The sequence below is a fragment of the Cetorhinus maximus genome, chromosome 6 (genome assembly GCF_964194155.1).
Source record: "Cetorhinus maximus chromosome 6, sCetMax3.hap1.1, whole genome shotgun sequence".
NCBI classification, from domain to species: Eukaryota; Metazoa; Chordata; class Chondrichthyes; order Lamniformes; family Cetorhinidae; genus Cetorhinus; species Cetorhinus maximus.
In genome coordinates, this window is record NC_135884.1 from 81,578,270 (window position 1) to 81,591,940 (window position 13,671).

Sequence of the window (13,671 nt, forward strand, 5' to 3'; positions counted from 1 at the left end):
ACATCCCATGAACCAATAAAAGTAAGAATGACAACGTTGTTGTATGTAACCTCCTGCAAAAAAAATTAAATTTCAGAGTTCCTCAATTTTATAGATGCAAACATGGCAAGAATGCAGTGAGAACTCTCCATGTGATTTGAAATATTTGGCAATTACTCTGCTATTGTTTGAAAGGCTGCAAGGCTGCATGTGGCATCACATCGATGACTATTTACGACGTGTTGTGGATACGTGTACCTTTTTCTGATAGGCTTCAAGAGTCATAGTGGGTGGATCCACAAGGTAGGTGACGGCTTTTACATCATGCTGAAAACAGAAGGAAACATCAGCCACCATGGGTGATGTATTCACTATTCTGATAATTTCCCTGTTTTCTGGGTGTTGGCCCTCTTTGTACCTGAAATCAGAAATATAACAGTGTTATAACAAGTCCTGTGACGCTCAATTGATTGAGTCATTTTTTCCCCCGCTTTATATTCTCCTCCCCTAAGGTTCTGGGGTACAGATTCCACAGTTGTGTGTACCTCCAGTGCCATTCTCTATGCGAGCCTAGATGCTGAGGGAAGTCCCAACCACGTAAGGCATCTTAGAAAAAATCTGAACAAGCGCAGGCTATTCTGCTACTCGAGCTTGTTCTGCCATTCAATTAGATCATGGCTCATCTGTATCTTAACTCCATTCACTTACCTTTTTCTGTAACCCTGGGTTTTAACCCTGGCCTAACAAAAATATCAAAACCGTTTTTGAAATTTTCAATTAACCTAGCCTCAACAGCTTGGGAGAGAGGTCTTGCCTTTATGAGAAGAAATGAGAAGAGGTCTAAAACTTGCCTTTATGAGAAGAAATTCTTCTTGACAGCAACACTTAACAACCTAGCTCGCATTTTAAAGCTTCACCCCCTTGACCTGCACTCCCCTACCTAAGAAATAGTTTTGCTTTATCTACTCTATCAAATCCTTTCATCATCTTAAACACCTCAAATACATCACCCCTTAATCTATACAGCCATTTGAGTACTGTAGTTACAAGAGCAGGTCAGAAACTGGGAATTTTGCAGTGACTAATTCAACTCCCCAAAAGCTTGTCTACCATCTACAAGGCACAGGTCAGGAGTGTGGTGGAATACTCTCCACTTACCTGGATGAGTGCAGCTCCAACAACATTTAAAAAGTTTGACACCATCCAAGGCAAAGCAGCCTGCTTGATCATCACCCCATCCATCACCTTAAACATTCACTCCTATCACCACTGGTACATAGTAATTTTCAAGGCAGTACACAACTGCAGCAATTTATCAAGGTTCTTTCGGCAACACCTTCCAAACCTGCAACCTGGAAGCTCCTGTCCCAAAATACACCCCATGAACTACTGCCCATTGAGAAGGCAGCTCACCACTACCTTCTGAATAGCAATTAGGTATGGGTCAATAAATGTTGGCCATGGCAGTGTATCTCACATGGCAAAATCAAATAAAACAAAACTCAAGAGCAATCAAGCCTCTATGCAACCTGTCCTCATCATTTTGTTGAATCAGCACAGCATCTTCTCCAAGGTCAATATGAATCACGACCGAGCCAGGTCCCATGCTTCCCCAATGTCCACCTGTGGTCTTTCTAGTAGGAGTGGCTGGATCGTATTCAAACATCAAGGATAATGAATAGCTTGTTCTAGCCCAGGTACATTGAGAAAATTGAACTCAACATACAAAGAATTGAACTTTCTCATCTGTACTGCTCAGTATATATGGTACATTTACCGTTAATGGGACAGTCAGCTAGGTGTGACAGACTCTCAAGTGTGACATACTATTAAGAACATAAGAAATAGGAGCAGGAGTAAACTGCATGGTCTGTCAGGCCTGTCCAGTCACTCAATATGATCGTGGCTGATCTTCTACTTCAACTGCACTTTCTTGCTTACTCCCCATATCTCTTGATTCTCTGAGAGATCAAAAATCTGTCCATCTCAGCCTCGAATGTAGCTAACAATAGAACATTCACAGGTCTATCAGGTAGAGAATTCCAAAGGCTCACAACATTTTGAAGAAAGAAATTTTCCCTCATCTCAGTCCTAAATGAATGGCCCCTTGTCCTGGGACTGTGCATCCTTGCTCTAGATTCCCCAGTCAAGGAAACAACCTCTCAGTATCTACCCTGCCAAACCCCTTCAGAACGTTGTAATTTTCCATGAGATCACCTCTCATTCTTCTAAACTCCAAAGGGTATAGGGCCAATTTACCAGCTTCCCATCATCGGATAACATTCTCATCCCAGGAAACAAGCCAGTGAACTTTTGCTGTACCACCTTCAATGCAAGTATGTCCTTCCTTAAATATGAAGACCAAAATCGCGACAGTACTCCAGGTGTGGTCTCAGCAAAACCCTATACAATTGTAGCAGGGCTCCTTACTGTGATCCAATCTCCTTGCAATAAAGGCCAACATGCCATTTGCCTTCCCAATTTCTTCACATACATGCAAGTTTACTTTTTGTGTTCCTTGTACAAATACACCCATGTCTGACTAAACATCAACATTTACAAGTTTCACGCCTTTTAATAAATTTTCTATCCTTACTACCAAAGTAACCTCACACTTCCCCACATTATACTCAATCTGCCACCTTTTACACATTCAACCTGTCTATATCTCTTTACAGTCTGTTTGCATCCTCCTCACAGCTTAGTTTTGCATCATCAGCAAACTCAAATAAATTAGTTTTGGGTAGTTAAAGTCCCCCATTATAACTACTCTATAATTATTGCACGTCTCTGTAATTTCTTTGCAAATTTATTCCTCTACATCTTTCCTACTAGTTGGTGGCCTATAAACTACACCAAGCGATGTGATTGCACCTTTTTTGTTCCTTAGTTCTAGCCAAATAGATTGTACTTGGCCACCCTGGGACAGCCTCTCTCTCAAGTGCTCCAATGTTCTCCTTAATCAATGCTGCCATCCCTTCTCCTTTCTTTCCTTTTCTACCTTTCCTGAACGCCTCGTTTCCAGGAATATTTAATATCTAGTCCTGCCCGTATTTAAGCCAGGTCCTTGTTATTGCAACATGAAATTTCCATGTGGTTATCTGCGCCTGCAACTCACCAATCTTATTTACCACACTCTGCACATTCACATACATGCACTATAAATATAATTTAGGTTTTATTACTTTCCCTCTTACACAGAGCCCACCTAATACCTTACTATTTCCTGTTCTAGCACCATCTGTCTCTCCCAGTATTCTGTGCACCTTAGTATTCCTCTCTAATATTACCTCTTGAGTTGTGAGAACCAAGGTCTTTGTGTAATTTTGATTGGATAATATAATTATGTATACACCCTTTAGAATAATTGGTTAGCAAAATCACATGTTTATGTACTCAATAGGATAGAGTTAGCATGGGACCGGTGTGTCGGTTGCCAATTGGATGTATTTAAATGTACTCAAATGTATTATGATAAGAAAAAGTACAAAAGTAATGAAATGTAATCAATCTGGGAGCTGCAGGATCTTCCTTCTTAGGAATGATTGCGGCTCCCTTGCATATGCTTGAATAAAACTGGTTAAAGGAAGCCTGAGTCTCTGTGGTCTCTGTGTGATTGGAGAGTGCAACTTCTCCTCTTCAACTGGCCTAGCTGGTAGTTGCGGGATAGGAGGGTGTGCCCCTCTTCAGTAGGTACACCTACAGTACTGTAATCTCCTTTCACTAGTGTTCTTCCAGTCTTCGTGCCTCCAGTATAACTGAGCCAACTATGGTGGCATGGACTTAGCTCTGGCTGCACTCCGCAGGTGAACCATCACTTTCATCAATGTTCAGAAATGAATACTGGTTGAACAGTGAGATGCACTCAAGGGACTCCTACACTACCTGTCTATTTTTTCTTGACTCCCTGGTAGTCAACCACACCTCTCTCCTTGCAAACTCTTATGTTGCAGAATGACCACATCCACAGTGACGTCAGCTGGAGTTCAAGATCCGAAACCCAGAGCTTGAGTTGCTGTAGCTGATGACACTTCTTGAACATATGATTATCCAGGACACAGGAAATGTCCCAGAGTTCCCACAAGATCTGCAATTATGGACAGTTTTGGTCAAGTAAATGAGGAGAAATTCCTTTGGTAGAAAGGTTGATACAGTTTTAAGGTAATTAGCAGACCTACCAGATGAAAGAAAAGATTTTTTTTGAGGTAGCAAGTTGTCATGATCTGTGATGCATTGCTGACAGGATGCTGGGGCAGATTAAATAGTAGCATTGGGCTGGATTTTGCCCTCGTTGGGCGGACATGATGGGTGGGCCTGGGAGCAGACACAAAACCAACCGCCGCTCGCGATCAAGCTCTGGCCACGATTTCTCTCTGGTGGGCTAATTAAGTCTCACCCAGTGTGAAACATGGTTCCGCACTAGCCGGAAAGGGCCAGGGGAGCCAGCACGTTCCCCGTGCAACTGGGCGTGGAGAGGCGGGGGTGCCAGACGAAGGTAAGAACGCAGTGCACAGAGGTGAGCCTTTCAGGTTGTGCAACCATTCTAATGCAGCCTCCTCATTGATGTGAGCCTCGAAACTGGAGTCCCAATTGACCATTGAAAGACGATGGCACCGTGATACAGATCTCCATTGTCTCACCAGGGTACCTGGCATGCACAGTGACAGTGTGATGGCTTTAACTAATGACATGTTCTTGTTCTCCCTTTTAGGTTCGCCGGCAGTTGACCCAGCTGCAGACCCCGAAGGTCCATCCCTGATGCCAGAGGACCACAGGGCAACACTGTCATCTGTGGCACACCTGCTCTCTGAACCAGGCACTAGTGCAGATACTAACACTTCGGTGGGCATTAATTCGGCGGCTTGTATCTCAGTGCACATTAGTGAGGGCACTTCGCACTCGCATGAGGTGCAGGCGGAAGCAGAGAGCGCCCAGGGTGCCGGCAGTCGGAGGACCAGGATGATGCTCAGTCAAAGGCTGATGATGAGCCTCTGGAGTTGTCCATTAGGCAGCAGATGCTGGATGTCCAGCGAGATGTGCGGGAGGATCTGGCATAGATCCATGAGAGTCTGTGTGCCATGGTCTCCATGATGGAGGAGTCCATGAGGAGTGTGAGCACTGTGTTGACCCTCATGAGCGAGCACACTGTCTCCTCCATTGAGAGAATGGCGACTCTCATGGAGAGGCAGCTCCAGGGACAGAATCAGGGGTTCCTGGGGTTGTGCTCAGACCTGCAAGCCCTCACACAGGCACTGACCTCAGGTGGGAGATGGATGAGGCATTCAGTATCCCAGCAGGGAGGAGGGAGCAGGGAGGTCCACAACGACCTCTGGTTGGCAGATGAGCTGCCTGTCATCTCTGCGGGCTCCACTCAGGGCTCTCCAAATGACGGCAGCAGCTCCTCCGGCCCTCCGCTAGTGACCGTGGCATCTGGTGAGGCTGCAGCGACTGGGGGGATGCCAGCCGTGGCATTGGCTGGTCCCTCCCAGGTGGGGCCAGCACAGATTCCACTGACCAAAGGACAACCGCCAACAAGACAGCAGGGTCAACAGGCTGCCTCCAATACCGGTGCCAGCGAGCGGGGAGTTCCTAGACTTAGAACTCGCAAGCATAGATTAAAAGCACTATGAGCACAAGAGGGACAGGTCATGGGTGATTTTATGTTCATTTATGTTTAATTAATGTATACTGGTCTTGGACTTAAGACCAGAGAAATTGATGTAAATAGTCTGTAATTGTCAAAATGATATAAATGTTGTTTTTGTCATCATGGTCTGAGTATGCTTCACCTTTTTACTATATTGGTGCGGGGTACGCCAGAATGTAATGCTGGACGTACGTGGCTCTGAACTTTATTGCATAGGTACTGACTGTCCTTTGTGTTCAAATGAAAGGGTCCTTTAAAACATTCGGGATGAAGGAGGCAGCCCTGGCATATATTTGAAGCTGATCTTTGATAGCCTAGCTGAAGGAGTGTTGGATCAAGGCGTCCCTGCCTCCCTGAAGGTTACCGAGGTCTGCCTCCATGCCTTAACATTCTCCTCACTGTGCTCATCTTCGGACTCACCACTGGACTCATCATCTGTGGCCTGTGCAGCTGCGACAAGATCCTCTTCCTCCAGTGGGAGCCAGTGCCAGATTGTGGAGAGTGCAGCATGCAATGACGATCAGTGACACCCGCTCTGGGGGTATTATGGTGCACCCCCTGAATGGTCCAGGCATCGGAAGCACAACTTCAGAAGACCTCTGGTCCTCTCTATCACCACTCTTGTGGAGGCATGACTCGTATTGTAATGCTGCCCTGACTCTGTTCGTGGATGGCGGCGAGGCGTCATGAGCCACCTCTTCAACGGATAGCCCTTGTCACCCAGCAGCCATCCATCCAGTCGGGCTGGAGCACTGAAGAGCCTTGGAACTTGGGAGTGTCTTAGGATGCATGTGTCATGGGAGCTGTATGGGTACCTTGAACAGACTTGCGGAATCTGCATCCTGTGGTCACACACTATCCGCATGTTAATGGAGTGGAATCCCCTCCTGTTGACGAAGGCACCCGGCTGACCCGCTGGTGCCTTGATGGCCACATGTGTGCAGTCGATGACACCCTGGGAGTGGGCGAACCTAACAAGCGCTGCAAAGTCTCTGGCTCACTCAGCCTGGCTGACCTTGTCCATATGGTAAAGAATAAAGGTCAGTATCCGCCTGAACAGAGCTTCTGTCACGAGCTTGATGCAACTGTGGACAGCCAATTGAGAGTCTGCACACAGATACCCCACTGAGCCCTGGAAAGAGCCAGAGGCATAGAAATTGAGGGCCGCTGTGACCTTCAGAGCCACTTGCATGGGGTGTCCACCCACACAGTTGGAGCTGATCTTAGGCCCAATCATCTCACAAATGGAAGTCATGCTCTCCCATGAGAGGTAGAACCTCCTTCGACATTGTACCTCAGATATATTGAGGCAGCTGCATCACCACCTGTAAACTCTGGCAGCAGGATAGTGGTGTCTTCTGCACCCCTTTCACCTTGGACTTCCTGCTGGCCTACGCCCCTTGTGTCTGCGCCTCTCCTCCCACAAGTCCTTCCCCTGGAAGCTGCTTCGGGACATGTGGCCTCTCCCTTCTGCCCCTCTCTTCCTGCTCAGATGAGGTGCCTCCAGCAGAGACTACAATCCCCATTACCAGGGCAAAGGAAGGCCGTCTGATACCTGGAATGGTCCACACGGTCTGAATCCTCCAGGGGCCTGGCAGAGAGCAATGAGTCATGAAATGAGGCCTGGCAATGCTAAGAATGAAGCCCCGAACAGAGGTAAAGCTGCCAAGTACCAATAAGCAAACTATCTTCAAAACTGCAATGCTGCTGACCCTTTTTATCCTACCTGTGGATGAGGTCTGAGAAAATTTCGGCTGGCTCCCTGCCCGTTGCCTAAGCAGAAAATCGCACGGGCAACAAAAAATTACAGACAATTGAATTGTTAATGGCCTAAAGTGGCCTGTCAATTAATGGTGGGTGCTGCTCCAGCACCTGCGTGCGCTCACCAAGCGAAATATCACACGAGTGCGCGATGACATCAGGATGCTCACCCAACCTCATCATGCACTATTTTGCTCATGTTCGGGTCCGGCACACACCCACCCGCGGGGTGAAAAATTAAGCCCATGCAAAAAAGAATTTGATACATACTTGGAAAGGAAAAAAATGTGCAGGGCTGTGTTGATAAGGTGTGGGAATGCAACTGATTAATTCTACAGTGCATAAGACTAGGGGGAAGATTTTCTCTCTGTCAGGCGGGCCGGTCGGGAGCGAGCACGTAACCGATCACCGCCCATGATCGGCTGCACGCTGCCATTTTGCGTGGGCGGGCCAATTAAGGCACACCCGAAAGCGCTCAGCATTACCTATGCGGGTGTGGGGAGGAGGGAGAGTCAGGGCCTGCGCTTTTTCGTGCATGCGCACGAAAGAGCGCAGAAATCTCGCTGAGGCACAGAGCTGCCTCAGGGAGATTACTTTGATTATGAAAAGCTGAATAAAAGAATTTTTAAAAAATTCAGACATGTCCTCTCATGTGACAGTGTCAATGAATTTTAATAAAAATTTTTATTAAACTTATAAACCCTTCATGAAGCCTCATCCCGCCCGTGAATGAGGTTCCATGAAAAATGGAAAGGCCACCTGGGCTCCTCGCCTGCCTGCCAACCTTAAGGTTGGGTGGGCAGCCCAGACAAGTACCTCAATTAGTTTAGTAATGTCCTTATTATTAAATAATAATAATTATTTATTATAATTATTCGGCAGGTGCGCAGTCGATTCCGCTGCGCGCACGCCGAACTGAGGATCAGAATGTTGTGCGGTGATGTCGGGACGCACGCCTGACATCACCACACGTCATTTTACACGTCGGCGAGTGGGGCGCGTCAACCAGAAGATTCAGGCCTAGGTCTATCAAAAGGATGCAATACCTCTGACTTGTTGTGCCCTGGAGTGCTGTGATTCACGGCTGTTTGCTACACTTTGAGTTTCCAACCTCTGCCATGTGTCATAAGAAGGAGGCGAATAGAATTATCCCAGGCACCTACCCATCTGAAGGGAGAAGAAATTAGAAGAAGTGGGCTAAAAATTGGATGTGGCATTATTTGGTCATGGGGAACATGATTGGTTACCTGACCATGCCAGTTCCAGTGAAGGTGGACAGCACGCAGATTTTGTGCTGTCATCGCATTTACCTGATAGAAGCATTGGCTGAGCAGCTTCCGTGCTGCTGGCTCTCTCTGTACTCAGCAGGGGGTTCAACTTTGTTGTGCCGATGGAGTCGTCTGACTTCTGTTCTTAAAGGCAGGCTGTCTCTCTTAAAGGTAAACTGCGCTGACTCATGGGAGGTTGTTGCTGAATACTATTGCTGCAATTCTAAACATGGAAAATGGAAACCCAGGGCAGAGAGGGCCCTCTCAGGATGTTGTGCTGAAGGCAATAGTGGTGGAGGTAAAAAGACCCCATGTTTCCATGGGGACCAGGAGGCCCTCAAGGACAACCCTCAGAAGGGATTAAGTGCTGGTGGCCAGGGATGTAAATTCCCGGCATTTAAATCTGAGTGCCTTGCAGCAGTGCCACAAGAAGCCTAATGGCCTCACATCAAGGTCACTGAATGCATCTTTACATGACATCTCCAACACAGCACTACACCAACATCTCATGCTGCTCACTGCACCACAACCCCATCACTCGCCCAGCAGCAGTTCCTACTACTCAGGACTCAAACCTAACATCCAAAAATTGCAGCTCAGCCTCACACACCTACTAATGCTCCCAGCCTCACAACCACCTCTCACTGCCTGCACAATACCTCCAGTTATTCAGGCACAACACCATTGTTAACATTATTCCCTCTCTCTTGCAGAACAAGGTAGCACACATTGGAAAGAAGTAGAGCAGAACTGATTGGTGGTGGTGGGGGGTGGGGGGGGGTGGGGGGGGGCAAGGGCGCCCGCATGTCCTGAACTCTACGGTGGAAACGATTCTTAGCATCAAGGGTCTGGCTCTGAAGAAACCCATGCCATCTGGTGTCACTGAGAACATTGAGGACAATAAGTTCCTTCTTTATGCTCCTTTTCAACACCAAGTTCAACCTTATCCTGCCATCTGTTGTGATGAGCAAGCAGTAGATGGTCTTAGTATAGACCTCTTCCTTTCCAATCCACACCTCCTCCCTCACCCCAATCTTACCCTTCAGATTTTCTGGTTTCAAGTGCCCAAAAACTGCTACCTACCCAACCACAGTAGCCCAAGGAGGAGAAAACAGCACCAGAATATTGTTGAACAAGCTTTGTCACTTGATCTGACAGATGCAGCCACCAGCTTAGATACTGAACTATATGCCCCTTAATGGGTAATATAGAATTGGGATGTGGTGAATTACCTGGAAATTGTGGACTGCAGCAAGGTTGGGGTAAAGAATGGTTCAAATGTCAGGTCACCAGAGGGCAAGGTCATAGACAAGTTCAGCCACAGGCGTATCAGATGAGGAAGACGATTCAGTGCATACAGTAGAATGCTGACGGACATGCACACTGAGATAAAAACAGAATTACCTGGAAAAACTCAGGTCTGGCAGCATCGGCGGAGAAGAAAAGAGTTGACGTTTCGAGTCCTCATGGCCCTTCAACAGAACTGAGTAAAATTAGCTGCCAGACCTGAGTTTTTCCAGGTAATTCTGTTTTTGTTTTGGATTTCCAGCATCCGCAGTAGTTTTTTGTTTTTATGCACACTGAGATGCTGGGTGCATTGGCTGGCATGCCAAGGAGCTTGGAGGTTTCTGCCTCCAAGTTGACAGAGGGCATCACTCAGAGTTTGACCTCTCCACAGCCTCTCCCTATCTTGCTGCAAACCCAGAGACACCACAACTGTAGTTCCTATAAACTGTTGCAGCCTTTGTGTGAACAGCTCACCTGATCCACTATATTAACTGTGAGACTGCAGGAACACCCCCTGCCAATTCCAGGAACTCACCACAACACTTCAAAAAATACTTCAGAGTACTTTCAGACATTTTGCATTAGAAGAAGTTCTTCAAAATTACCTAAATTGCAAATCAGATGTCTGGCCTTTAAGTAACACTAGTTTAGGGGCCATCTTTCAGCTAAATGCTTCATCCTTAGTGAGTGACAAGTAAATTCATCCAATGGGCCTGTGCAGTTCAAATTTGGCAAATGGGTGTCAATCAGCCAGTTGGATTGTAAGACATATTCAGTTCTTCTGGTGCTCACATGGACGACCACTGCACAAGTGCCCTTCTCAAGGCGGTGTGCTGCAAGGATGTACAGAAGCTCTAGCGGTGCAATGAACACAAAAACATACTGTTGAAGAGTCATACGGACTCGAAATGTTCCTCCGCAGATGCTGTCAGACCTGCTGAGTTTTTTCAGGTATTTTTATTTTTGTTTTGGATTTCCTTTTAGCACAAAACAGGGTGATCAGCTTCGGTGTCACCAGCTACTGATCCAAATTTTATGCTCAGCATTATCCCATACAGGGTACATTGGGGGTGACTCAGTGGGGCTGTTGGGAGTAAGTGGACTCAGGCATCTTGGCCAAGTTACATGGGTATATAAGTTAAAAAATACCTCTTCTGCCCCAGTATCCCCAAGTTACCCAAATACAGAAGTTAAAAACAGGAAAGCTTTTTGACAGTATTGATAAACATCAGCACAATATAAGACTGTTGCTAACTCTGGTTGGGTGCATTCTTGGAGGTTTTATAGCATGACGTCCCACTTCCAAATGCCTTGCCCAGTGAAATAGCTTTACAACCCATCTTCATATTGTCATAAATAATAAAGAAAAGCATTGAAAGAAAATCAAAAAAACCCTAATTTTTCTAATGCCCCTATTTTTTCCAGAATTATTTGCAGCAGTACTCTGGAGATTAATCTCTAATCCCAAGAGATTCCAAGGCAATCCTACAGTTAGCAACCCTAGCTCCAGATTAACCATTTATTATTTCACAACATTACTTGCCTTTCCCTTGTTAGTCCACAGAGCAGTGAGCCAAACTGAAATACCCCTGTGCTCATTATGTATTTCTTCACAGGAATTTCCTCTAGCTTCAAGTTCTTCTTCCGATGTCGAAAAACAACACTGGGAAATACAGGAAAGAAAAGGACATATAACCACACAGGGAAGAAATCCCAACAGGCTGACATGAGGCTTGCTGTCCAAGTAGATTACCTACAGCCACTAAAGCCTGGAAATTACTCCGAGCAATATTATCACTCGTTTTTATAAAGCTTCACCTGCTATTTTGACATTGTTAGCCCTTTTACAAATCAAATTTTTTCTTCCTTTTGATGATTTTGTAAAAATAATCATTAAGTAATTCTCTTATTTTCTCTTCACAATTATTCCCCCACTTTTATCTTTTTTAGGAGGTCTTTTTCCTTCCTTATTGATTATTTCAGTGTTGCATGAAGTTTTTTTTATTATGCTTAACCCACTTTGCTTTTCATTTTTGGTGACGTCTTTGATTTATCTTGGTAAGATTTCAGCCAACTAGCATATTCCTATAACCCTCCCCCACTCCCAAGTTCTCTCTCTCCCTTGTCCATGTAAAAAAAATGTGCTTCTACATAGAACCTTTCATAGCCTCAGGATATCCCAAAGAGCTTTCCAGCCAATGCGGTACTTGTTGAAGTGTCTTCATTGTTGTAATTTAGGAAATGCGGCAACAAGGCCCCACAAACAGCAGTGTGATAATGACCAGATAATTTGTTTACAGTGGTATTGGTTGAAGAGTAAATATTGACCAGGACACTGCTCTTTTTTGAAAATAGTGTCATGGGATATTTTGTGTGGAACTGATAGGTCAGACTGGAAACAGTTTAATATGATACCTGAATGATGGCACCTTCAACAGTGCAGAATTCTCTCAGTGCTACATTGGAGTACCAGCCAGGATTTTGTGCTCAAGTCTTCAACCAGCTTTCAGGAGACCACACTACCAAGCAGGATAAGCCTCATTGCAGCTGTAGCAATGACCGTACTGATTGTAGACTCCTGCTTGGGACAGACTACATTTCAAAAGTACTTCACTGGTTTTCCTGAATGGAGGCCTGCTTTCTTACTGTCGCTGCTTAGACTGGGAAATCCTGATTCATATGTTTGTATGTATGCATGTTCTTATGGGAAATCACCCAGTGTCTCATGTGTTGATTGCCTCTGCCTCCACTGATGCTCGATTTCTGCCCTTAGTTAGAATCAGCATTTATGGATTAGAAATTGGATTGCTCTCATTTTCAGGAGTGAGGGTCATGGTTTGCAATGTGCCTGCACCTGTTCAAATTGAGGTGGGCAGCACAGAAATATGGTACACCCACCCCATCTGAATGAATGTAGTGTCTGACCGAGAGGGCCCCATGCTGCCACCTTCTTCCTAATACTGCTGGCTATCTCTGTCATCAGAAGGGGTGTCCGGTGGCATTATTCGCTGTTCACAAATCACATGGTGCAGCCAGCCTGCTCTTCTTAAAGGCAGGCTGTCCCCTCTTAAAGGGAAGTAGCAGTACATAATATTGCTGCAATTTAGATGAAGAAAAAGTGAGCACCAGGGCAGGAAGAGCATTCCAGAGTGAAAGATCCACTGCTGGTGGCAGTCAAGCTGGAGATAGAAACAGGGAGACACTATTGTCTTGCAGGTGATCAGGGGACCTTCAAGGACCACCTTCAGAAGAGAGTAGGAGCAGGTGGCCAGAGATATCATCTACAGGAGTCTCGACCCAAGGACGTGGCAACAGTACCACAAGAATGGGGATAGAGTAGATAGGGCCTTGATGACCGGCATGGACACAATGGGCCAAAGTGCCTCTTTCCATGCTGTAAAACTCTATTACTCTAGGAAGTGTAATAACCTCCTGTAGGTGGTTAAGGTTGGTGAATGCATCTTCTAATGACACCTTCTACACACCAAGGAGCAGTCACTCATGCTACTCAATTTACCACACTGCCATCACTCACCCAGCAGTACTCCCTGGAATTCAGAAGTTAACAACAACAGCTTGTATTTATAAAGTGCCTTAATGTAAAAGAACAATCCAAGGCACTTCACAGGAATATGACATTAGAGTCTTAGGTGATATTAAGGCAGATGGTCAAAAGCTAGGTTAAAGATATAGATTTTAAAGAGTGCCTGAAGGAGGAAAGAGGGTTAG

The 13,671-nt window shown here is 45.8% G+C and overlaps 1 protein-coding gene across 1 annotated transcript in view; it reads right to left on the bottom strand.

The window, feature by feature from the left end:
- Positions 1–207: 207 nt before the first annotated feature.
- The window catches only part of LOC144682290 (hydrocephalus-inducing protein homolog), a 151,962-nt gene continuing 138,498 nt past the window's right edge, over positions 208–13,671 (bottom strand). The window contains exons 19-20 of the mRNA XM_078544766.1: positions 11,486–11,605; positions 208–397 (exon numbers count right to left, since the gene is read on the bottom strand). Of these exons, the coding sequence (XP_078400892.1) occupies positions 208–397; positions 11,486–11,605 (310 nt within the window). The remainder of the gene's footprint in view (positions 398–11,485; positions 11,606–13,671) is intronic.